This window comes from Camelus ferus, chromosome 23 (genome assembly GCF_009834535.1).
Source record: "Camelus ferus isolate YT-003-E chromosome 23, BCGSAC_Cfer_1.0, whole genome shotgun sequence".
NCBI lineage: Eukaryota > Metazoa > Chordata > Mammalia > Artiodactyla > Camelidae > Camelus > Camelus ferus.
Window position 1 is genome coordinate 16,788,180 of NC_045718.1, and position 24,287 is coordinate 16,812,466.

Consider the following 24,287-nt stretch of genomic DNA (forward strand, 5'->3'; position numbering starts at 1 on the left):
GCTGTGCCAGCTCCCAGTGCGTTCGGGTTAGCTCAACTCCACAAAGTTAATTGAACTCTTGTGTTTTATTAAACTTGCAGGCCTCTTGAAAAGGCTCTTAAGAGCTTTTGTTTATTAAGATCTTTGTATTTTATTGCTTACGAGGAACCTCAGCTAGGATTCTCTCCCACATTTTCTCCTCCATATTTTTTAATTTACATGGGGTGATAATAACAGTAACAGGGAATCTAGTCCCAGATTTGAACTCCTATTAAGAGGGGGAAAAAAACTACATATGACCTTCAAATCTGTTATTTAAAATATTTTTATACATTTTTATGTACTATTTGCATTCAGGCATTATGGTGGGGAGGAGTGTTTCCAAAGTAATTATACTCAGAGTGCTTGCAAAAAAATAATTCGTGAGATATAGTAAGATCAAATTATGGTTTGGCGAGTCCCTAGCAGTGTGTTCTTGGGCCAGTGGCTTATTTGTTCTGAAACTCTTGCATTCTCTGTAAGATGTGGAGGTAATACCTACCTCACAGGACTTATGTGAGAAATAATTGATATAAGGTATGTGATAAGTTGCACAGTGCTTTGAAAATTTGCAGTAAACAGATATTAATAGATATTAGTCCAAAACAAACAAAAACAGTCTCAGACAGGGGTGAGAGGTTGGGTTTCCCTGAATGGGACTACTGTGTACTCTGGACATGACTACTGCGTACCCTGGACACAAGGATTTAAACACCCGGGGTCCTGGCCCACACTAAATTTACATTTGCTTATGAAAACTTCAGCGTCAAGTGTCCATCCACCAAGAAAAAAAACCAAAAACCCTAATTACTTTAATTTGACGACACAGTTACACAAAGGAGAATTCTACCTTGGCTATACAAAGATTAGGGCTTCCACGGTGTATGTACACCACCATTCTTTGAAGGGACCCTAATGTGGCCCAAGGCCCAGCCCCAACTCCAGCTCCTCCTACACTTCTCACCCACCAAACCTTTATTCTGAACCATCCCAGTCACAAAGTCAAAGTCAGAGGAACCCAGAGGAGGAGAGTGTCACAGACCCTTGTCCCTGTGGACCCCAACCCAGCCACACTTGGGGAGTGGGATGCCAGACTCTGTGCTGTTGGCCAGGCCTGTTGCAGCACAGCCACTGAAGCAACTTCTGTGCGAGGAGTTGAGGAAGGTTATTCAAGGGAATACTAGCAATTTCAAGCTGGGGAAACTATTGTACACACCAGATGTCCTGGATAAGAAGGTAAAGATTATCAGCCTAAAAATTTGTGGTTGACAAGTAGGAACCAAGACCCAGGGGGATTCTGTACCACAGCATCCTGCCTCCCCATTAGCAGAGCAAGATCTCCCTTTCCCTAGGGTGGCACCATCCCCCCTTCTCTGTGGGTATCACTGACCTGCCTGCTCCCTCTCGGTGGCTCTGTTGCTAGGCAAGCCAGCTAAACCCTGAGTCTAGCAAGCCTAGACTCTTTAATCTTCCCTTTGTGGGTCTGGTGCAGCCCCACAGGACTCTCAACCCATTGCCCACTCTTGGGTCAGCAGCAGACACAGGCTATCTTTTATAAAAGAGGAAGGGCAGAAGTAAGAGTCCAGATGGTAGAGACAAGAACCGTCATTCACGAGCCTTTAACCCTAATGAAGGAATTGGCAATATACGTGCCTTGATGGATTTCATGTTAGCTATAACCAGTGACTTCTGTGTGCCTCCCAACTACTCTCCTTCACGGAGTCTCTACAGTGGTCATACCATGCCTGTCCCAACATTGTATGTTGAGTTTGTTTGGGGCAGAGAGCTTGTATTTTTTGTTCATGGGTATTCGGCTCAAGAACTGTACTCAAGCAGCTGTACATAAGGAAATATACCTGAGAAGCATTATCCACACCTGGACCCAGTTTAGATGATGAGATCCTTAATTTTGAATAGATCAAGGAATGAAATTCGGGGGGACCTGGGGAGGGAGTTAATATGTTTTGCATGTAAGAGGCACAAGAATCATTGAAGGCTAAAGGGTAGATTATGGTAGCCAGACTCCAAGAGGGCTCTCAGTGGTCTTCATGTCCTTCCACATAAGATCAGGGCTGACTTCTGTGGCCATTAGCATATGGCCAAGGTGACAGTGTGACTCCTGAAGTCATAGAAGACACTACCATTTCTACCTTGGTCTCCTAGATTTCTTGCTCTGCAGGAAACCACCCACTATCTTGAAAGGACATTCAGGAAGCTGTGTAAAAAGATCCATGTGGAGAGGAACCCACTTCCTAGCACCAACTTGCCAGCCATGTAATTGAGCCACCTTGGAAGCACAGCCTCCAGCTCTGGGTGAGTCGTCCCACCCTACAAATTTTCCAGTCTTCCAGCTGAGGTCCCAGCCATCAGGAAGCAGAGACGACTATGCCCTGTCTGAATTCCTGATCCACAGAAACCGTGAGATAGTAAACAATTATTTTTTTTAAAGATGTTAAGCTTGGGAATGTTTTGTTATGCAGCACTGGATAACTAATACAGGAGCCCAAGCATTTCTCACTCCCGGTGCATCCTGAGATAGCCAGTTGGTCTGTGTCAGTGTGATAGACTCCACAGCTATGTGCAAACCAGCTGTTCTCACAGGAAATCATCCTCCACTGGCTCTTTTGCTTACAATGTGAAAATTGAAAACTTAGAAGCCTAGGATATTGATCTCACGATATAAAAGGGAGACACGGCAGGAGAAGATGTGCACATCAGGTGCTTGCACTTGTAAAATAAAACCACAGGGCAGATTTGAAGAAGGCAGAGCTCTGCTATGCCCAGCTTAGCTCTGCTGGGTTGCCTGGTCTTCCTGGTTGGTGGGTGCCAGCCGAGACCAGGGCACCCAGTCTGAGAACAGCTGCATCCACTTCGTGCCCTGGGAGCACGAAGTCAGCCTTCCCCGCGTGCCCTGGGAGCCCTGAGCTGCCCCCTGCTTCAGTGGGCTGCAGACTTCTTTGTGAGTATGATGCCCACCTGTCCTTTCTCTTTTCTTGGAACTTTTCAGACTAGATACTCAGCTGGGCTTTTAAAAATCCCCTTTTTTCTTCATCACCTCCCCCAAAAGCTAGTGAATCTGGAAGATCCCAGGTAAAGCCAGTAGGAACCCTCAGACACTGGCAGAAAAAGATTTGGATAGCTGCTCAGACGTAAAACACCTGTTACATCTCACAGTTATCTCCTTGCCTGGGATCGATCTGGAAGGGACCGATCTGAGGTTTCTGCTGCAGAAACCTGTCACTGGAAACTCTCAGAGTCTAATGGATTCTGGGAAAGCACCACAGATGACACGCATTCCCAGGGACCTTTGAGCTCGGAGCTAGACATCTGTGGCCGGGAGGAGGGAAAATCCAAGAGCAGGGGGTGACTAGGAGGAATGGAACCCTGCAGCTAGCCGTGGGCTTCTCATCGTGACTGTAGAAGGGAAGACCAGGCAGGGGACTGGCAAAGTCTGACGCAAAGCCCTGGGGCCGAGTCAAGACACTTTCTAAACTTCAAAGTCAGGATTTCAAATAGTACCAGACCCTAAGGGAGATGTTAATTTTTTTAGCTGATGCCTAACGTACTTCTGTGATCAAACCTAGAACCGGAACTGCTCAGATCAGCCAGCAGAGGCTGTAAATGAAAGAGGCCCAGGGGACCAGCGCTGCAGACGTTTTGCTGAATGTCACAGTCCCTCTGGTTTTGTGCTCAGCACCGCAAAGCTCAAGCGCAGACAGGCCATTTCATTCCTGGAGGTCTTGAAGGCAAGAGAATTTGTAGAATCTGGGATTGGGCAACGCTCCTAGAATGTGGGAAGGCTGGACGTTCAGGGGTGGACACACAGAGGGGGAAACTGTGGGGCAGAAGGGCAGGAACGTTGGCTTCACATCAGCAGGCGTTGATGTCTGCTTCCTGTGCTTTGGAAAGAAGCGGACCAACGTCTTCGCTCGGCTCATTGAAGTCGGTCCAGTCTAGGGGTCAGGCCGGCCTTCAGAGAGCCTGTAAATTCAGAGAGCCTTCAGAGAGCCTGTAAACTAAGGGTAGGGCAGGGATTAGCACGAAAGTATCCATTGCAGCTAATCACGATGCCCATTTCCCTCCTTATCTACCCACCTTCCACTCCACTGTCCCTCAGTACATGGGATCAGTGACAGGGAAGAAGTCCATGTGACAATGGAGGCAGAGATTAGAGGGACGCAGCTACAAGTCAGGGAGTGCCAAGTGTTGCCAGCAACCACTGGAAGTGAGGAGAAAGACCTGGAACATTCTCTCAGAGCTCCCAGAAGGAACCAACCCTGCTGACACTTTGAGTTCAGACTTCCGGCCTCCTGAACTATGAGACGATAAATTTCTGTTGTTTTCAGCCACCCAATTTGCGGTCATTTGTTACCACAAAGTAGTACAAGAGAAACTAATACCAGCCCAGGAAAATTAATTCAAGAGAAATAAAAATATATGCTCACAAAAAGATCTGTACACCGTGTTCGTAGGAACATTATTCATAATAGCTCCAAACTAGAAACAGCCCAAATGTACATTGACAGGCGACTGGATAAACAAGTTGTGGTAAATCCAGTTGGTGGACTCCTCCTTAATAAAAAAGAAGCAACCACTGAGATATCCACCCATATGGGCAAATCACAAAAGCAGCTTGTTGAAAGAAGCCAGACACAAAAGAGAACCTACTGTATACTTTCATTTATATGAGGCTCAAGAACGAGCAACACTAATCCTACAGTGGTGGTCTCTGCGGTGAGATAATTCACTGGACAGGGGCAGAGGGAACTTTCTGGGGTTATAGAAATAGTCTTTCTCTTGATTGGGGTGTGTGTTTCACAGGGGTTCACATTTGTCAAAACTCATCAAAATACACATTTTAAGATCTGTGCATTTTCCTGGGTGTAAAATTTACCTCAAAAAGTTGGTAAATAAAATAAATCCAAAAATTAAAAAAAATAAAAGGTAGGGAATAAGACTGTATGTACTTGAGCGTATGTGAGGGTCTGTGTTTTGGGGAAAAGGTGGAAAAGGGAAGTTAACTTAGGGTGATTTTTCTCCAAGACCAGATTTCAAGTCTAATTCAAAGTACTTCAGATGAAGACACAATTTCCCTACCGGTAGGGTTTCTAGACTTAGTAAACAAAAATACAAGGTGCCCAGTTCAATGTGAATTTCAGATGAAAAATGAATAATTTTTCAGTATCAGTGTATCCTAAATATTGTAGGGGACATACTTATACCTCTGTGTTCGGTCATATAGTGGGGATGTGTTGATGACCTATGAGGTCCAGCCCAGGAAATGCAGGGAGAGCCAGAGAAAAAAGGACTATTTAGGAAAAGTGAATGGAAACCGTTCAATTCCTATAATAGGTATAAATTCGATGATGCTGAGCTGAGAACCGATTCTTGGTGAATGAAAAATCAAAAGGGGCAGGAGAAGGAGGGGCCAGGGCATGGGGATGGTGGTATGTAGATGAAGATCTGGATCCTCGGTGAACCTGGCAAAGGGTCATTCTTATAAAAGACACTTGATAAGCCCTGATTTGGGTGCACACATCTGGAGGACAGGACGCAGAAGCTATGGGTCTGGGATCACCTTAATGTTTATGGTAGTCCCTGGAAGGTTTAGGCGGTCTACAAGGAAAGCTATTTGTTGAATCAAAGATTGTACGAGAGAAGGCGTGCCTTGCCTTCTGATCATCAAATCCCAGGGAAAAACGACATTCTTATTGCTCTTGTAGAGGTCGGTTTTAAAAAGTCAGATTTCCTTTCCACTGCTCTCCAGTCCCCAGGGCCCTGGTGATTCTGCCCAGGAGCATTTGACACAGGGACATAGTGCTCTTCCTTCAGTGAAACTTTCTTGAACTTCACGCTCAGTATGAGTAAGGAGCGCAAACCGGATTATAGGTGGAGTTTTTAAAAGATATCTTTTTCCTCATTGAAAGCTGTGATTTCCCAATTCAGTCATGCTTTCTGTGTCCAGGAAGGGCTGCAAATGTAAGAGATCAGGGGAGGGGGCAACCCCTGGGGCTCTGGACAGTGGGGACACCCCCGAGGAGCTCTGGAAGCCTGAAGAAAAAAGGCCACTTTCCAGGGCCCACTGGAAACATGTTTCCTGATCTCTGTGGCTCCTTGATGGGGCTCAGCCCAGAAGGACTGCATTTCTTCACCCAAGACCAGGCTTTTGTCTTTAAGAGCAAGCAGGCAAACAAAACTGAAGGCTTCAGGGTGACCAGCAAGTACAATTTTGAAGGGATTAGTGGATGTTAAGACAGAGGTTTCCATTTATCAAGGAGTGGTTTCTAAAATTCCAGTGATATCGACATCTTTGCTGAGAGCCTCCTATGTGCCAGGTACTGTACTTGGCACGGGGAAGATGAAGATTATGAATAAAACAAAGTTCCCATCTCAGGGAGTGACACAGACCCATGCACACATCATTATAATCAGGGCCAGTGGAAATAACCTGGATTTCCCTCAAACTCAGATATTTGCTTATTTCTTTGGAGGAGGGACTGAGCTGGTCAGGGAAAAGGGCAGAGAAGATGACCCCTAGCTTTCACATCAAGTCCCTGAGACAACTGGACCTGGCCTCCTTAGAAGGCAGTTTTGGCCTCATCAGTTTTTCTGAATGTCTCTCGGGAGTCTTACACTTGTCCCCCAACTGTCCCCATGAGGCACTTAGCCAAGTATTTCTTCTAGCCATGTATGGTTGTTTACATGAGATAAATCTGGATAAAAATAATATTCTCCATCTTTGTACATTTCTGGTTAATTTTAACTCTCCTAATGGATTAGCTCCTGGGGAAAATGTTTGACGAGAACATCCCTTAGTCCAGCTTTTATTATAATACAAAGAGGTACATGAAATTAGAGGGTTATGAACATTGACACATATTGGTAGGGCCCTTAGAAGTTGGGGTTAAATGATGACACATGGAAAGTACCTCATTAATTGTTTTACAGAGTTGTGGGTGCATTTTTGAGGGAGAGGGCAGCCTGCCTTCCTTATTCAGGTGACACAGTGAGATGTTTTTCCAAGCCTGGTGTCCAGGCATCTGAGATTTGGGAAGGTGAAGGTTTCCAGTAGCGAGGTGACCCAAATGGACTTTCAGGATTTAAGTGACACCAGTACAGCTAATCTCCAATGTCCGACTGTAGTAAATATCAGTAGGTTTTGCTGCCAAATATCCATTTATCCCTTTTCTGGAGTCCTCTGTAGTAATTTTTCTCTGGAGAATCACTGTCTCCCTAACAAACTCCCTGTCCAGGGTACTTCAGATGACACTGCTCTTGGCTCTGGGTGGCTCAGGCCTGGCCAATCAGAGCATTGAATCCTCCTGGCCAGAGATTTGGTTCAAGGATAGAGCCAACCAAAGCCAGTGATACACAGTGAGGCTCTGTGGAGACTACTGAGAGAGCTTTTCCACTAAGTTGATCCTGGAACTGCTGGTCAGCGACTAGTTTGCACAGAAGCCTGAGAACAAAACCAGTGTGGAGATAAGCGATGGGGAGAGGACAGGAGCACACCATACCTGAACTTAGCCCTACTGCTTTTAAAAATCGTAAAAATAAATGTTTATAATACATTTTTCTTTAAGCAGTTTCAGTTGGGTTTTTTGATACTTGCCATAGAAAAAGTCCTGACCTGTGTACTAGGTGATAGACAGTAGGTTTCCTGACCCAGGTACCATGGATAGAACAGGCTTAGGGGGCTTCCAAGGTCCAGGTGACCCAGTAGGATTTGGTCCCCAAGGTCTACCCTAGTGAGTCCCAAACCTCGTTGATGAACAACTGTCACAACAAAAATGTCAACGGTGCTCCTTATCAAGAAATTCTTGATCACTAGATCTGCTGAAATGGAGGAAAGGCAGGAATTGATGTTTTTCAAAAGTACCCGTATCATTTCTGTATCGCAGTACCCCAAAACTTAGGGGCTTAAAACAACAATAACTTTAGGCACAGTGAACTATAGTCAATATCTTGTAGTAACCTATGATGAAAAAGAATATGGAAAGGAATATATGTATGTATATGTATGACTGAAACATTATGCTGTACACCAGAAATTGACACATTTGTAACTGATTATACTTCAATAACAATGAAACAAAACAAAACAACCAGTAACCTTATTTGCTCACAATTCTCGAGGGGCTGCTGACTTTGGGGGTCCTCTTGTGGCTGCTGTCATCTGGTGACTCAGCTCTGGGGGATGACCTTTATCACTTGCCGGCAGTCAGTGTTGGCTGAGGATTCTCCACCAAGCTAGCTCAGACTCGTCCACACGGTGGCAGCATCTAAGAGCATTAAGAGAAAGCATAAGGTCCCCTGAGGCCTCAAGTCATAATCACACAAGACCATTTACGTCGCATTCTGTTGGTCAGAGCAAGTCACACGGCTCGCCAAAGTCGCGATCTGGGATACTATTCACGGCCACTCGATGGGAACAGCTGCAAAAAATATGTGGCCGTGTTTAATCTACCACAGTACCCAAGGTTCTTAAGCTTTAATGTAACAAATTACCACAAATTTAGTGGCTTAAAAAACAGACAATGCCTTGCAGTTCTGGAGGTCAGAAGTCCTAAAATCAAGCTGTTGGCAGAGCCGTATTCTTTCTGGAAGCTCTAGGGGAGAATTTGTTTCCTTGCCTTTTTCCAGCTTCTGGAGGTCACTTTCATTCCTTGCCTTTTGGCCCGTTCCTCCATCCTTAAGACCAAATACAAGCGTCAGATGGCTCCTTTCTCTCTCGCTCTGTCTTTGACTTCTGCTTCCATTGCTACACCTCTTTCTCTGACCTCCTACCTCCCTCTTCCACTTTATAAAGGGACTTGTGATTACATTTGGCCAGTCTTGATAATCTCAGATAATCTCCCCCCATTTAAGATCCTTAATCACATTGCAAAGTCCGTCTTTGCCATATAAGGTGACATATTCACAGGTTCTGGGGAATAGGACGTGGACAGCTTTGGAGGACTATTATTCTGTCTCCACATTTGGAAATCTTAGGTCAAGGGAAACTGTAATAGAATTTAAAGGATTGAGTGATCTAGTCTGGGTTACCCTGACAGGCTCTGGGAATGCAGGCAGTCAGAGGACTGGGCTTTAGAATCAAACAGACCAGGGTCTGAATTCCGCTTCACCACATACCAGCTTAAAACTTGGACAAGTTGTTAATCTTTGAGGTTAAAATGGGGGAGAATATCTATCTCACAAGACTGTTGTAAGTTTTAAATGAGAAAATATACGTAAAGCACTTCAGATGGTGCCTGGACCATAATAGACTGAATAAACGGTAATGATGATTAGAAAGAGTTCTGGTTAGGTTTTAAGACTTTGGAAATGTAGTTTCATATGGCGCTTCAGGGCTGTAGGTAGAATTGGTCATGCTGACTCAGGAGGAGTAAATGAAAAGAGGTGGCAGAAATTTTGAGAAAAGAAAAATATTTCTGGGGTTAGAGATTAATAAGGACAAGTTTCAGGGTTTAGGAGATACAGAACCAAGTGTCTACAGTATTGGAAGAAGCATAGGGACTTTGTTTTGTTGCTGTTTTCAAGATTCAGAAACATTAATAGGAGCATCTTTCAAAGATTGCAGGAGAGAGGGAGGGTGGAAGACCAGGAAGTGATGAGGTTCAGGAGAGAGGCAGCTTTCTGAAGCTCTAGAAAAATATGATGTGGTTTTAGTGTCTCAGTGAGCTAGATTTCTTTTTCTGAAAAACCGCCATGCATGTTTCTGGAACTCAAGTGAATTTGGGGTCAACATAGCTTGGGGAAAATGATGAGTTTCACAGGTTCTCTCCAAATGATTTTTTTTTAATGCTTCCAATTTTGTGATTAATATGTCATACTGTGCATCATGGTACATCATGCTGCAAAGAATAATTCATAGCAATTGAAACAAATTTAAACGTAACTGAACCCACCAACAGCTGTTACATCACAAAATTCCAGGTGCATGTGGCCACAGAAATATTTTCTTAATCTATGCATTTGCAACTGCTGTAATCACATTCTGAATGTTCCAATGATTTTTGAAGACCTTGGAGTAGTTCCAATTTTTTTTTTGTTCATTTGTTACAGGTTCCTTATTTTGCAAATGTATTAGAACTGGCTTCAAAGAGCAGGAAGTTATCTTATCTGGCTTTAGCTGCATTGAGAGAGACAATGGAGATTTTGAACTCCTCTTAAGTGGGGCTTGAAAGTGTAAGCAGATAGGGTAGGGGGGTCCCCGGAAAAAGAGAACTAGGCATGGCTTTCTTGACAGAAGAGAAGCCATTTTTGGCCTAAGCCATTTTTGGCCTAAGCCATTTTGTGATCTAAGCCTGGCCACAGTGCTTGCCCTTGAGCAGGTCTCAGTAATTAACGATCTTAAGGGAACAAAAGAATGCAGAATCCTATCCATCAAGAGATGTAACAGTAGCAAAGATGATACATCAGTTGTAAAGATTCCCAGTTCTGTTTCAGTGATAAATATTAGCCTGACGTGCTCAACCACCAGATCAACTGGAACCTAAGGGATGATGATGTAGACCTTTTCTGACTTCAATCAACTGAACATCGCACTCTGTCTGGCCCCTTCATTTATATGCATGGACCCTTAGCTTAAAAATTCCCCAGTTTTGCTGCTCAAGGAGTCACTGCTTTGGGAAAGATCCCCAGTATTCTCCTTACTTGCAGCAAGTAATAAATCATTCTTTCTCCCTATCTTTGATTTGGTTGTGTCTTTTGGCTCAACACCCACAAGAAGCGAATATAATTTTGGGAGTAACAGGAAGGGAAGAAAGGGTATAAATGGGATGGAATCTGCTAAGGACCTGGAGGTCACAGGGCAGCAGCTCGGGGGGGGGGGGGGGGGAGGCGCAGAGGCTCTTGCTGGTCCCTCGTTGGGCTTTAACCCAACCACACTGTTGTGAAAGAGGCTCTTTGAAGAAATATTGGAAAGTACTTGGGCCACTAAGGTCAGAGATTTAAGAAGCTCCAGCGTCCTCAAGGAATCCTCCCTCCCTTGACCTTGGAATCAGTAGGCTGAAGATAAAGGTGGCCTCTGTTTCCCACCTCAGGGACAGGAAGGGGAGCAAGAATGCTTCAAGTCGGCTTACTTAGATATGCCTTAAGACAGACGTGGAGAGAGCAGTGACTCAGAATGAGGTAACCAAACTTGTGACAGCAAGTCCATTTCGGACGTTTAGGGCAGTAAAGTGGTCTGAGGTGTCCACATAAGTACTAAGAACAATGACTGTTTAATAGAGTTTTGCAATCTTAGAGCTGGAAGGGACCTCAATCTAGCCCAAAACTTTTGTTGCCATGGAACTCCTCCTTCAAACAGAAGCTTCCGCAGAAGTCCAAATACAAACCCATCTGGAAGCAGGATTGCTCTGGTTGGGGAGGGCGGAGGGAGGAGCTGGGGAGGTTCAAAACAAAGCATATTCATAAGATTAGAAAAAAATTTTAATCATCATGGAAGAAAACCTTTTTAATTTTTATTTGTGTCTTAGGTTAAAGAAACATTGATCACAAAGAATAAAGTTCTCCAAGCTCACAGATTCTTAATGTATAAAGTGAAGGGCCTGTGGACTTTAAAGGTAATTTTACTTGGCATGAGAACAAGGACTGTGACTTTTAATCACACGGAAATGAGACTTGGGTGGAAATTTTCAGATTTACGGACTATGCCCTGAAGGTTTGGGACAATTAGTCCCCAAGCCCCACCAGGTGGCGCCCGAGTTTGGCATTTTGAGAACATTGAGTTCTCTCCCAGAGTCAGACGGCCTGCCTCGTCCTTTGTAGGTTTAGAGAATCCGATTGGATAGCACGCTCAAGAAAACAACACTTGTGCTCTTCTACTTTAACCTCCTTGCCTCTCAGTTTCGTTCCAACTACAGAAATCCGCTTAACATTGGTGTTGCCCAGGTGTCTTAAAATTTCAGAAAAGGAAGGGGAGGGGAACTCCACCCATTCCAAGGAAAAAGACAGGAAGAGTCTGCAGCAGGAGGAAGGCTGGGAATTTGGAGACATCTAGTTCAGGCTTCACCAACCAAATAGATGCTCCCAAGGAAACACGGCTCCTCTGGCCTCAGTTTCCTCATCCGTAAAATGGCTGTCCTACCATCCGTGGCATCCCGTCGCTTTGCAGGGGAGTCAGACAAACCTCAGCTTAAATTCTGTATCCTAGTTAAATCTGTGAAAGAGGGATGCCATCCGGTATGGAAACTGAGGATAAATAAAAATGTTCGTAGTGCTGGTATAGTGTCACAAAATGGGTCTCTTTATTATTGCTTGCCCACGTTAACGCATTACCCTCCAGGGATCGCCCTTCAGTGGGAATGTCTGAGAAATTACCTATTTTTTCATTCTTTTTTAGTTCATATTCCAGGGAGGTTTTAGAACTCCAGGCTACAACGTGCTAAGGGACAGTAGACCCTGAGGGGCGGGCCGCACTTCTGAGACAGAAACCGGGAGCTGCTATTTCACAGACCCTCCGCCGGTCCCCTTCTCCCTCCCCAGCCCTCAGCCCAGTCTGCAGCCAGAGAACCTCTGCCGCCTGGGCGGCGATCCGGGCTTCCTTACTCCCGCATCCCCGCCTCAGACGTCCCGGAGTCTGCGCGAGCTGCCGCCTCGCGAGCCGCGCGGTTTGGCCGGGGGGTGGGGGGGGGGGTTAGAGGCTTCTGCCCCGCCCCGTGCGTCACCGCGTATAGGCGCAGGGGCGTTTCCCGGGGCGTGCCGCGGTTGCTAGGCGACCACACCGCTCCCCCTCCCGCCCCTGCTGCTCCCGGCCGGGGCCAGTCCCGAGCGAAGGCGCGCGGAGCTGCAGTGTGTGGACACGAGTTCCCCGGGAAGCGTCACGGCCTGGTAGGAAGCCGGTCCAGCGCAGGTGGACGCTCGCTGCCTGCTGGACCCTCCAACCGCCGCCCCTCCCCCACGAGGGTCCCGAGCTAACGGATGGGAGGCACGGCTCGCGGGCCCGGGCGGAAGGATGCGGGGCCGCCGGCAGCCGGACTCCCGCCCCAGCAGCGGAGGTAACGGCGCTGTGGGGAAACGGGCTGGGGCGCTGGAGTGAGCGGCTGGCGCTGGCAGGCGAGGACAGTGGGGCGAGGAGTCAGGACTGGGCTGGAGGCTGAGCGAGCCCCCAGCAGAAGGGACAAGAAAAGGGGTCTGACCCCCTCTCGGGGACCGGCCCACCCTCTTCCTCTCCATCAGCTCCCCTCCCCCAAGCCCAGCGGGGGAGGGGGCTAGAGTGGAGTTTGGAAAAGAATTCCCACCCTCGGGATTATTTCGGAAGGAACTACGAGAAGCTGCGACTTTTTGTGTGGCTTTTTAGCAGACTGGGAGAGACAGGGAGCAATACCTTTCGAAGAAGCCCTGTTGCTCAGAGCAGATAACCAAAGGCTGACCTCTTGGGGTTTTGCTGTGAGGGCTATGGTCTGGCTTCGATGTGCAGGTGAGGGGCTCTGCTGACTAGGGCTTTCTGTGGATTCTATTTTAAGAGATTCTCCACCTTGCATTGTATTTTACACCTTAAAGGAGAGAAGGGAGCCTCCTCCCCACTTCATTTGCATGGAGGCTTCCTCTGGGTGTTTTCCTTTGGCTATTTATGGGAAATCTTGTAGGTCTTCAATCTGTCTTTCTCTCTGTAAGTGTGGACGCCTGTCCCATTTTGTTTTATTTGTGCTGTAGGCAAAGAATCAGTTGCATTCAGAATTTTCGGCTCTTGTCAGTAAAGCAGTTCCCGTTAAAGACATAAATAATTCTATCATAATGTGAACATGTTTGTTTAAAGAAAGAACATTCTAGAAATATTTGTAGTGGGCTTTTTGTTTGTTTGGTTTTGGGTTTTGGGGTTTTCTTTTAATTTACTCTTTGTGTTTCTGTAACACATAGATTAAGAAAACTCTAAAGCTAATTTTACCAAACAGTTTTTAAAGGCAACTGAAATATTCCAGCACAGTTTTAAAGATTTAAAAAAAAAATTCTTCCCTTGCAACTGGGTCATTATTGTATTCACTGTATATCATGTAAAAATGATACAATGAAATGCTGAATGTGTTACTGGGAAATCCATGTTCTTGGTGGCAAATGAACCACATTATTCAGGGCCATCTTGTGGATTAAATGAATCCTCTCTGTCTTTTGTGTTCCTTTTCAGTGGTGGAGGCACAGTGTTAAAGAACAGAGAAATGATCTTTAATCATTTAGCATTTAGCCTCCACCATCCACCACTAGAGAATTAAGTGGGTAAAGACGTGATATATAGTATGTTTTGTAATTTAGAGAATCCCTTGTATTTACTATAGAATTCACTGTGTTTTTCTACAAGCTAGATAAATGTTAAGTAGTTAAGTAAATTTTAAAAAGCAGCCCTAAGAAGGCCTTTTCTTTCTTGCTTGTAGGACCCAGCAGTGTGTAGACTGGAAGTATTTTTCTCTTTATAACATGTGGAAAACGGCTCAGAGGGGAAAGTGGTGTAGCCAGTGGTAGAGCTGAGATTAGAATCCCAGTCCCCGACTTTAAAAGTACAGTTCTCAGTCTTGTTTGTTTGTTCCAGGTAGCTTTTAGGGTTCAAATTCAAACTAGCCTTCGTTTTCAAGTAGTAAGTTAAATGAGATCTTTTTGATAATCCCTATTGTTAACAACATTCAGAAAGTAAGACCTATTTTAACTATTTCAAAATACAAACCTAGAAATGGCTGTCCTTTCTTTTAAAACAAAGAAAAAAAAGTTGAATTTTCTCTCTTCCTCTGCCAAGTATCCCAGTGGTTTGTATTCAGTGCCAAAATGTGGTGTAGATATTTGTTTGTATTAATTATTCTTTGTAGCAGATATGAAGCAGTTAAGACACAGGGTGTTTTGTAAATACAAATTTATATACTTCAGTTACTGACAGATTTTATCTGTAATCCTTTCAACTAGATTGGGGGATGGTGTCTATGATACCTTCATGATGATAGATGAAACCAAATGCCCACCCTGTTCAAATGTGCTCTGCAATCCTTCTGAACCACCTCTGCCCAGAAGACTAAATGTAAGTAAATGAAGTCATTCTTTGTGCTCTGATGGTCCTGAAAATGAGGAAGTGCTGCTTTTAAAGCTCAGGGTACAATTACGGCTCACTGACAGCCCAGACTCTTCTTGTTTCCTTTTGGTTTCTCTTGACTTTGAAATAACAATTTCTGTAGTCCAAGTTTAGATTTTCAGAATGACTTTGATTTGGAGCTCACCCATTCCTTCTAGTCACTGAGTTATATGCATATATATGACATTAGGGAGGAAATAATATGCTTCTTTTATCTAGATGATGTGTATCTGTTTATAGAATGATAATATACAGTGTATTACGGTGGCTCATTTTAACAAAAACAAGGAACGGAAAATACCCCTGGACTTACAGATCTGCAGATTTTTTTTTTCCTCTGCAGGGTAGAAATGTAGTTCTCGTTTCTTAAGTTCTCTTAAGAAAACCATTTTATAGATCGTAAATCAAACTTGTACAGTACAGTGTGGTTTTTGATGCATTTAATCATTTCAGAGCTTGCAGACATTTAGCTTTTGACACCATTTTACTTAAAATAATAAAAAATGTAATTCCCATTCCCCTGGCAGGCACGGAGTGGTAGGGAGAGCAGGGTTTGGATGCGTGCCGTGGCAGGGAGGAGCTCTCCTGTGACTTGAAAATTTGCTGCATGTATCATCTAATGAACAAATGGAATAATTGAGTAGATTCATTTGTCAATATTTCTCCTTCATGTTTCTCTTTAAGACCTAGAATTATTTCTATATAAAAAAATTGCTTGCATTTTTCATAGCACTTCCCAACTTTTTGTCAGCTTTTGCCATTGAAGTCAGTCTTTTCACTACTTTGAAGGCTAACATGGGCTAAATATATTCAGAAGGCTGGTCACCCTATTTTTAACCTCTTTTCCAAAATGCAGTAAGTTTCCTTTCCGATCTCTGCAAGCTTATTTCTTTAATATGTAAAAACCTCTAAGAGCTCCAGAACCACGTGTGTACTCCTTGTGTTGACTATCAGATTTCTTGGTTACTTGCTAACAATTAGCACGTCTCTATAGCAAACTTTTGCAGTTGGTTATCATGTGACTTAAAGTACATCTTAACTTTAATTCAAAGTTGGCCAGTGCTAATCACTCTGGGGTAGGGCAATTAAATTGTATATTTCAGGATCAAAATGCATTTTTTTACTGAATGATATTCAGAGTAACACAATTGGGGAAACACAAGATTTTAGATTCCAACCCATTGGTGTGTTTGCAAACTTTGCTGAAAAAAATGCTTCTGACCTCTTGGTGACACTTGCAGTTCATTATGCCAGGACTCCATCCCGAGACCCTGTTGCTCATTTCACAGAGTCCTTTTGCTTCATTGTTTATCCAAGATGCCCTTCCATTCCCGTTGTAAACTATAAATCATCTGCTCGTAGGCTTTTGTTGGGTTAGCTTTGTGTTGCAGAGACTTAGGGTTGAGAGCGAGGAACAGGGTGGTGGTTTAAATCTGGATGAGAAGGATATTCCTTTTCTGAATTTCTCAACAAGATCTTTCAAGACTTGATTAACAGTTGAAGATTCTATTTGACACGTCAAGAGCTCTCCAAATTAAATGTGTGTGAAGCATCCTTAAATAAAACATGGTTAATCTGGCATTATCTGTCTTTCTGGTTGTAATTATATCGTTAAAATATTCGGTAAAGTCGATGGTAGACATTGCTCATTTATTGTGATTATAACCATAGGCTACAAGCATACAGTGTTTTATCTATGATCTTTTAACATGTGTGAAAATTGTAGATTCTCCTAGAACAATGGAAGGAAGATTTTATTTATAGCACAGCAGACTTGATACATAATTGATTCAGGCCAGGGTTTGTGTTATTTATAGGAAAGGAAAGAAAGCTGAGGGGCGAACCCTGCCCGTGTGGAAAGATTCCTTCCTGGGATTCTTCAGACTCACTGGAGATTCAAACCTTGACAATCTGTAGTGGACTAGACTGAACTGTCCTCTACTGTTCTCAGGGCCCCACTTGCAGGGAGACATAAAAGGCAGCCTGTGTTGAGAACGGGAACAGGATCTGGTGAGGCCTCTGACACAAGCCATGTGAGGTGGAGGGGGACAGAGCCTGGAGAAAGACGCTGGGGGCGGGACAGCCCCCTTTAGCATCTGAAGGGCTTTGACATGAAATCTGGACACTCCTGTGTAGGTTCGGAGGGCAAAATAAGACCTAATTTGCAGAGAGACGTTTAGGCTCACTTTAAGGAAAAGCCACGAGTCAGGAAATCCAAATGACATCCTTAATCTTATTGTAATATTTCTATGGAAATTAAACTTCTGTTATGTATCTGTTCTTATGAACGTTCTGTACCTGAGACCCTCTCTTTATCACAAACAGAAACGAAGACCTGCAGAGCCCACGCAGCCTCGCACGGAGGCAGAGTAGGTGAAACACCCGGGGGTGGGCCCTGCACCACATGCACCCTTTCTGCCCCCTGTCACTGATGACTGCAGCTCCTAGGCTCATTCCCTTGGGTTAGGGCATTGGTCTTTCTGTTAAAGCTCGAGAGGTAACACATTAAATTGTATAGCAAGTTGAAAGCAGGTTTTATGTGGGGGAAGAAGCGGGTGAGGTGTTGCCATGAGTCTAAGGGAAGGCTGATTGCGGGGGCCTTCATGGAGCAGAAGACATACTTAATGCCAGATGTCTGGTGGAGGGAGAGTCTGGCACCGCAGAGAAGAAAAAAGTGAAAGGGAAAGGAAGGAGTGTATAGCTTAAGCCTTAATATATTGAGAATTTTGCCATTGTTGCCAGTGTTTTTAACATGTTTTATAGTTTGTGAGGGTCTTTCTCGGATATTACTTATTATAATTTGATGCACACAACATCGTGCAAATAGATATCATTATCCACATTTGACAGATAAAGAAACCAAGGCTGGGGGGAGGGTACAGCTCAGTGGTAGAGTACTTACTCAGCACGCACAAGGTCCTGGGTTCAATCCCTGGTGCCTCCCTCTAAATAAACCTAATTACCCTTTCCCCCAAAAAAGTAAAATAAAATAAAGTAATTAAAAAAAAAAAAAAAAGAAAGAAACCAAGGCTAGGAAACTGGGCTAAAGGTTCAGCCTGCTCTGGGACCCATGGCTTTTGAGCAGTGTAGCCAGGACCCAACCCAGGCCTTCTGACTTCACATTTCTTCAGAATGTGTCCCCAAGACTTTAGCAGTAAATATTTAGATGCCTTTATGCTAGGCAGTAACAACTTAAAGGAAAACTGATGAAGCATGCAAATGTTCACTTTTATTATGTAAATCTACCTGAAACCAGATAATTGTAATTCCCTGGTTCAGCCAAACGAATCTCCTGAAAGATTATAGTGCCTTGAGATCACTGATGTTTTAGCACTTTTATAATAGAGAACAGTGAGCATTTGTGTGAATGTTAGATGGATGGATGGGACCTTCTTTCATCCTTAAAAACAGGAGTAGTCATTTGACTTAACTACTGATAAATAAGAAAAATGTTGCCATGTATTTACATTTCAGCATGGCATTTAGGTTCTGTCTGCAGGCCTATTTTATTTTCTTAACTAGTGATAGCTCTTTATTTTTGGTATCAGAGATTTTTCCTGCTCAGTATCTTGCCTCTGCTTAAAAACCAGTCGCCAAAGCATGGCTAGAGTTGTCCTGGCTGCTTTGCATACGTATAAGATAGTGCGGTACCTCATTTTTGTCCCTGTAGTTTAAATTGATTAAATGGCCTAAAAGGAGCAGCAAGAACTAATGTCCTGCTTTTGTAACTAAATTAGGGGCTGTGTAAAGTATGCCAACGCTTACATTTTTTTTATCCTTTTTGTTTATATTTTCATTTATTTAGGTGATAGATCAGGTGTTGTTTCTTTAAATTATATTAAAATTCTATTTTTTAGATGTTTGGCTACTTTGGATCATTGCCTTATAATTTGTATTATATTTTTAGAGATTGAAATTATAACTATAGCGCAGAGCTGTTCTAGAATTACCTACGTCTGATCCCGGAGGCTCAGAAACAGATCAAGTGTACAGTTCTTTGGGCCCCATTAAGAAAAATCATTTTCTTTGAAGTATCCTGGAATTTTTTTTTTTTAACAACAGATTTAGCTTTATTATTTTTCTTCTTATTTCCTTCCAGCACCTTCTTGTATTTTTCTTAGTTTTTTTTAATTGTTGTTTTTGTTTTTAAGTGTTTGGCTTTTTCGCTTTTCTTTTCCTCCATGTAATTTCAGACAATCTTACTTCACTTAGAGGAATAAGTAGTGTCTTCTGTGAGTCACGGTGCCTTGCAGGAAGGGGTTATGTGAAGTCAAGTAAAAAGAGCAGGATGCCTTTATCACGTAGGCTCTTGCTGAGGGGGAGTAGTGTGTGTGTGTATGAGGAGAGAGAGAGAGAGACTCTGTGTTTAGAAGACTTTTACAAGAAGTACCCCAGGGCCCTATGTAAAGAATTGGCCTAGCTGATCTCAAAAACAGATTAGATTGGAACTTTTGTGATTCAGTGAAGTGAGCTAGAAAGATGCAATCATTTGTTTGGCGACCTGGGAGCAGATGACAAAGCCCTTGGTTGCTTCCAGGCCGTAGTCAGCATTCAGCCCTGCTGCAGAGTGGTCCAGGCCAAGTTATGTTGAAGGAAAGGCCCTGGACTGACAGTCAGAACCTGGGTTCAGATCTCGCCTGTGTCCCTTACCAGCACCTTATCATATACAGGACACTTTAATATACATTATTTCCTTCCTGCTATATATGCCCTTAAGCTTTGGGAAGATACTTGAAACAATGAGCAAACAATATGGGACAGTACAGATTTAACCAAGTGCCAGGTTACGTGGTAGACTCAGAAAGCAGCGATGAGCTGTAATTCGCGTGGGCTTGGAGTCGCTCTAAGCGGGAGAGGGGGCACTAGAGTAGAGCTTTGAAAGAGTGTGGGATTTGCATGGATGGGGTGAAAAAGAGTCAGTAGGAAGACATACCTGTGAGAAGGAGCCTAGCATGTCTAGGGGATGGTCAGAAGACCATCTTGTTTTGAATAAAGCATCTATGGTGGGGGCTGTGGGGGTGGCCGTAAGACAGGGAGTCTCAGGAGTAACATACACAGGTTTCTAGAGGCTCCTACTTCCATTGTCTCACTTTTGGGTCTTTTACCTCCACAGCTGGACATGTTTTGTTGTGTTTTGTCCTGTCAGGGGGAGGATAATCCTTACCCCTTTTTTAGTGACTTTAACCTAGATTCATTATTCCTTTCCGTAGATCACCACCGAGCATTTAACGAGAGATCATACCCAGCGCCTTCTGAATGGAGGTGAAATGAAGGTAGAAGAGCTGTTTCAAGAATTTGGCAACAGAAAGTCTGATACCATTCAGTCCGATGGCATCCACGACTCGGAGAAACGCTCTCCTGCCGTTCCTCAGGGTAAAAGTTCAGACAGCTTAAATACCGTAAAATCCAGCAGTTCATCCAAAGCATCCAAAGTGGTGCCTCTCACTCCAGAACAAGCACTGAAGCAGTATAAACACCAACTCACTGCTTATGAGAAGCTGGAGATCGTCAATTATCCAGAAATTTACTTTGTGGGTCCAAACGCCAAAAAAAGACACGGAGTTTTTGGTGGTCCCAATAATGGGGGATATGATGATGCTGAAGGGGCCTATATTCATGTGCCTCGAGACCATCTAGCCTATCGATATGAGGTGCTGAAAATTATTGGAAAGGGCAGTTTTGGGCAGGTAGCCCGAGTGTACGATCACAAACTTCGGCAGTATGTGGCCCTGAAGATGGTACGCAACGAGAAGCGCTTCCATCGCCAGGCGGCCGAGGAGATCCGGATTTTGGAGCATCTTAAAAAGCAGGATAAAACCGGTAGCATGAACGTCATTCACATGCTGGAAAGTTTCACATTCCGGAACCACGTTTGCATGGCCTTTGAATTGCTGAGCATAGACCTGTATGAGCTCATTAAAAAAAACAAGTTTCAGGGTTTTAGCATCCAGTTAGTACGCAAGTTTGCTCAATCCATCTTGCAATCCTTGGATGCTCTCCACAAAAATAAGATCATTCACTGTGACTTGAAGCCAGAAAACATTCTCCTGAAACACCACGGGCGTAGCGCGACCAAAGTCATTGACTTCGGGTCCAGCTGTTTCGAGTACCAGAAGCTTTACACGTACATTCAGTCTCGGTTCTACAGAGCTCCCGAGATCATCTTAGGAAACCGCTACAGCACGCCCATTGACATATGGAGTTTTGGCTGCATCCTTGCAGAACTCTTAACAGGACAGCCTCTCTTCCCTGGAGAGGATGAAGGAGACCAGCTGGCCTGTATGATGGAGCTTCTGGGGATGCCACCACCGAAACTTCTGGAGCAATCCAAACGTGCCAAGTACTTTATTAACTCCAAGGGCCTACCTCGCTACTGTTCCGTGACTACTCAGGCAGATGGGAAGGTTATGCTGGTGGGGGGTCGTTCACGGAGGGGTAAAAAGCGGGGTCCCCCAGGCAGCAAAGACTGGGTGACAGCCCTGAAAGGGTGTGATGACTACTTATTTATAGAGTTTCTGAAAAGGTGTCTTCACTGGGACCCCTCTGCCCGTCTGACCCCAGCTCAAGCACTGAGACACCCATGGATTAACAAGTCAGCGCCCAGACCTCTTGCCATTGAAAAGGTGCCAGGCAAACGGGTAGTAAATCCTGCAAACGCTTTCCAGGGACTGGGTTCCAAGCTGCCTCCAGTTGTAGGAATAGCCAATAAGCTTAAAGCTAACTTAATGTCAGAAACCAATGGTGGTATACCTCTGTGTAGTGTATTGCCAAAACTGATTAGCTAGTGGACAGTGATGTGCTCAGAGATGCATATGTATGTATTTTTAATTATCTTGCAAACCTGAAAATGGGAAAAAATATATATAAGCTCATTGGTGGATATGTTTTTGTTAGACTAGATTTCTTTTTTTAACAAGGCAAAACATTTTTATATGACTATAAGTAAGAGAACTTTTCAAGGGCTAATTACCTAACCAGCTTGTATTGGCCATCCTGGAATACATATTAAAAGACTTTTTGTAGGTCAATGCATCTTTTGTTGTTATTGTCAGATGTACATCAACCTATGAATTATTCTATTGGTTTAAATCCCTTTCTTTCGAGGTAGAAGGTATACGAGAAAGTATATCCTGAGCACTCACTTCTAGTCTCCCTCAGCATGTGTTCCAGAGGGTTCATTTGGGCCGTACTAATAGGCGAGTACTAATGGCCGTACTAATAGGCGAGAGCCAAAGCTAGATCTCGCCCCAGCAGCCCATTCTGTGGGCTTATTCTGGGTGAAAGGGCTCACAGCAGAATATGGGGTGGGGGGAGCTCCAGGTAGCTGCTGGTCACCTGGAGAAGTCACGTCACTACTTCTCAATGACTCATTTCCCTTCAATTCTGTGATGCATGGTGTTTTTGTTTTATGTTATTATTTTATGATTATTTGGCTGCTGATTTGTTTCCTGGGCACTCAGACATCTTACCACTTCCCAAAGTACGGGTTCTAAAGTCAAGTCATATGTACCCCTCCTCCCACCTCCAAGGAAGATAAAATACCTTCCTAGCCCTCAATGACCCAGAATGCTGCAGGTAGGATCATCCTGCAAACTGCAGGTCCCTGGATTCTTGGAATGTCGGACACCAGCCTACATACCACATCTCTGTGGACTCTTCCTCATAAAAGCGATCGCTATCACGTAAGCCTAACTACAGCTTCACTGCTTTAGCGCCTCTTCCCAACTTCCTGCCACCTAAATGTGCCACAATTTTTCTCACTTGCAGTTAAAACCAAAGACTGTTCCCTAGATTTGGAGGGAGCTTCAGTTATTTTCAGAAGAAAATCCAGGAACTGATGGTAGTCCATTTCATTTTTCTTCACTTTGACATCTTTTTTTTTTTCTCTGTTAAGATTTAAGAGTGAAGGCTGGTAATAAAACTAATTGCTAGCCAAAGGTCTTACTCAGAAGGGTGGAGAAGGGATAGTAACTCACTGTTGCTGTTTTGTGCTCCCCTCCACCTGCCACCACCACCGCCCTGCCTCTGCATCCACCCTCCTCCAAAACAGGAGTACACCTGAACCCTGTCCTCGCAGGATGCTCTGTAGAGTAGACCAGGGCTTTCTACAACACTCTTTTCAGGATGACCCAGTTCCATTATTATGGTAGAATTTAGTCTCTGCAGATTCTGTAAGATTGGAAGGAGGCTGTTTTTGTTGGGCAATAGTCTCATAAAGAAGAAAAATACCGTGGACATATGACTTAAGGAACTTTTGTTTTATCCAAAAGGATTCCTAATGGCTGCACCATAGGCTGTGAAAAATAAGAACAGACGTTCAGAGCGTGGCCCCAGCCTCCTAGGCACAAGGACCAGGGGACAGGGAAGGGTTTAGACTGAGCTCTCCGCCTCTTTAAAAAGGAGATGTCCTGGTACTTCTGGTGATTGAGCAACTGGGCTGACTCTTTCAAATCTTAAATTATTTTCCCTACCCTTGGTTTACAGAAGGCAGTGGAAGATATAGCTCCTTATGGCCCCTCTAACTCCTGTTGACTGCTGACCTACAGAGAAGCTGTGTAAGACTTCTGCAGTATCTAACAGAGCATATGGTGAGCTTGTTTTTCCAGTTGTTATCAGTGTGGGAGACCTGTTCTCTTAAGCAAGCTGTTAAAAGGACCGTGACTCCAAAGGCATCTGCCACGCACTAGATTTCGGTGTTTGTGTTGTCAGTGAGATATCTCTTCGGTCAGCCAGCACTGTGTGTGACTTGGGTAAGGGGGGAGCCTGTGGCTGAGGTTGCCACGTGGTCTGTTTCTTTTTTCTTTTTTTTCCTTAACAGAGGGACTGGGGATTGAACCCAGGACCTAGCGCATGCTAAGCACTCAGTCTGCCACTGAGCTCTACCCACGCCCCCAGCATGTGGTCTATTTCTGTGTATTGAATGGATTGTGAGGTAACTGAACCTGGGCCGGATGACAGGGTATAGACTACCCCATGACTGTGTAAAAATTCTAGAAAGCTCTCGGAAGGTGAATGGATGTGTTTCTGCCTAAATTTGGCAACCTGCAGGGTGACGCAGAGCAGAGTCATTCAAGTTGGCATGCTTGTCTTCTGTGCGCCGGTTCAAGTCTAGGGAGAGTGGGCTGCTTTAAAACGTGGCTGTGCCAGGTGGATGTGGGGAGGTTTACTGAGTGCATTTCAAGTTTAGGGACAATTGTAGTTTTTAGAAGCTGTC

The 24,287-nt window shown here is 44.2% G+C and overlaps 1 protein-coding gene across 3 annotated transcripts; it reads left to right on the forward strand.

Annotated features, from left to right (window-relative positions):
• The first annotated feature begins 12,762 nt into the window (after positions 1–12,762).
• On the forward strand, positions 12,763–22,101 carry DYRK3 (dual specificity tyrosine phosphorylation regulated kinase 3). 3 transcript variants are annotated; one of them, XM_032467059.1, is made up of 3 exons: positions 12,763–13,019; positions 14,911–15,022; positions 20,284–22,101. In XM_032467059.1, the coding sequence occupies exons 1-3, from the start codon at positions 12,943–12,945 to the stop codon at positions 21,856–21,858; spliced, it is 1,764 nt and encodes a 587-aa protein (XP_032322950.1). In that variant the 5' UTR covers positions 12,763–12,942; the 3' UTR covers positions 21,859–22,101. The 3 variants fall into 3 exon arrangements, with proteins under 3 accessions (XP_032322950.1, XP_032322951.1, XP_014412723.1); XM_032467060.1 differs by lacking the exon at positions 12,763–13,019 and adding an exon at positions 13,038–13,441; XM_014557237.2 differs by lacking the exon at positions 12,763–13,019 and having other exon boundaries at positions 14,913–15,026.
• Positions 22,102–24,287: the final 2,186 nt, after the last annotated feature.

Excerpts from the sequence above, each read along its gene's own strand:
- DYRK3 (XM_032467059.1), top strand. The coding sequence starts at position 12,943 with ATGGGAGGCACGGCTCGCGGGCCCGGGCGGAAGGATGCGGGGCCGCCG. Across the intron at positions 13,020-14,910 it reads CTCCCGCCCCAGCAGCGGAG|ATTGGGGGATGGTGTCTATG; the intron begins GTAACGGCGCTG and ends CCTTTCAACTAG. Across the intron at positions 15,023-20,283 it reads CTCTGCCCAGAAGACTAAAT|ATCACCACCGAGCATTTAAC; the intron begins GTAAGTAAATGA and ends TCCTTTCCGTAG.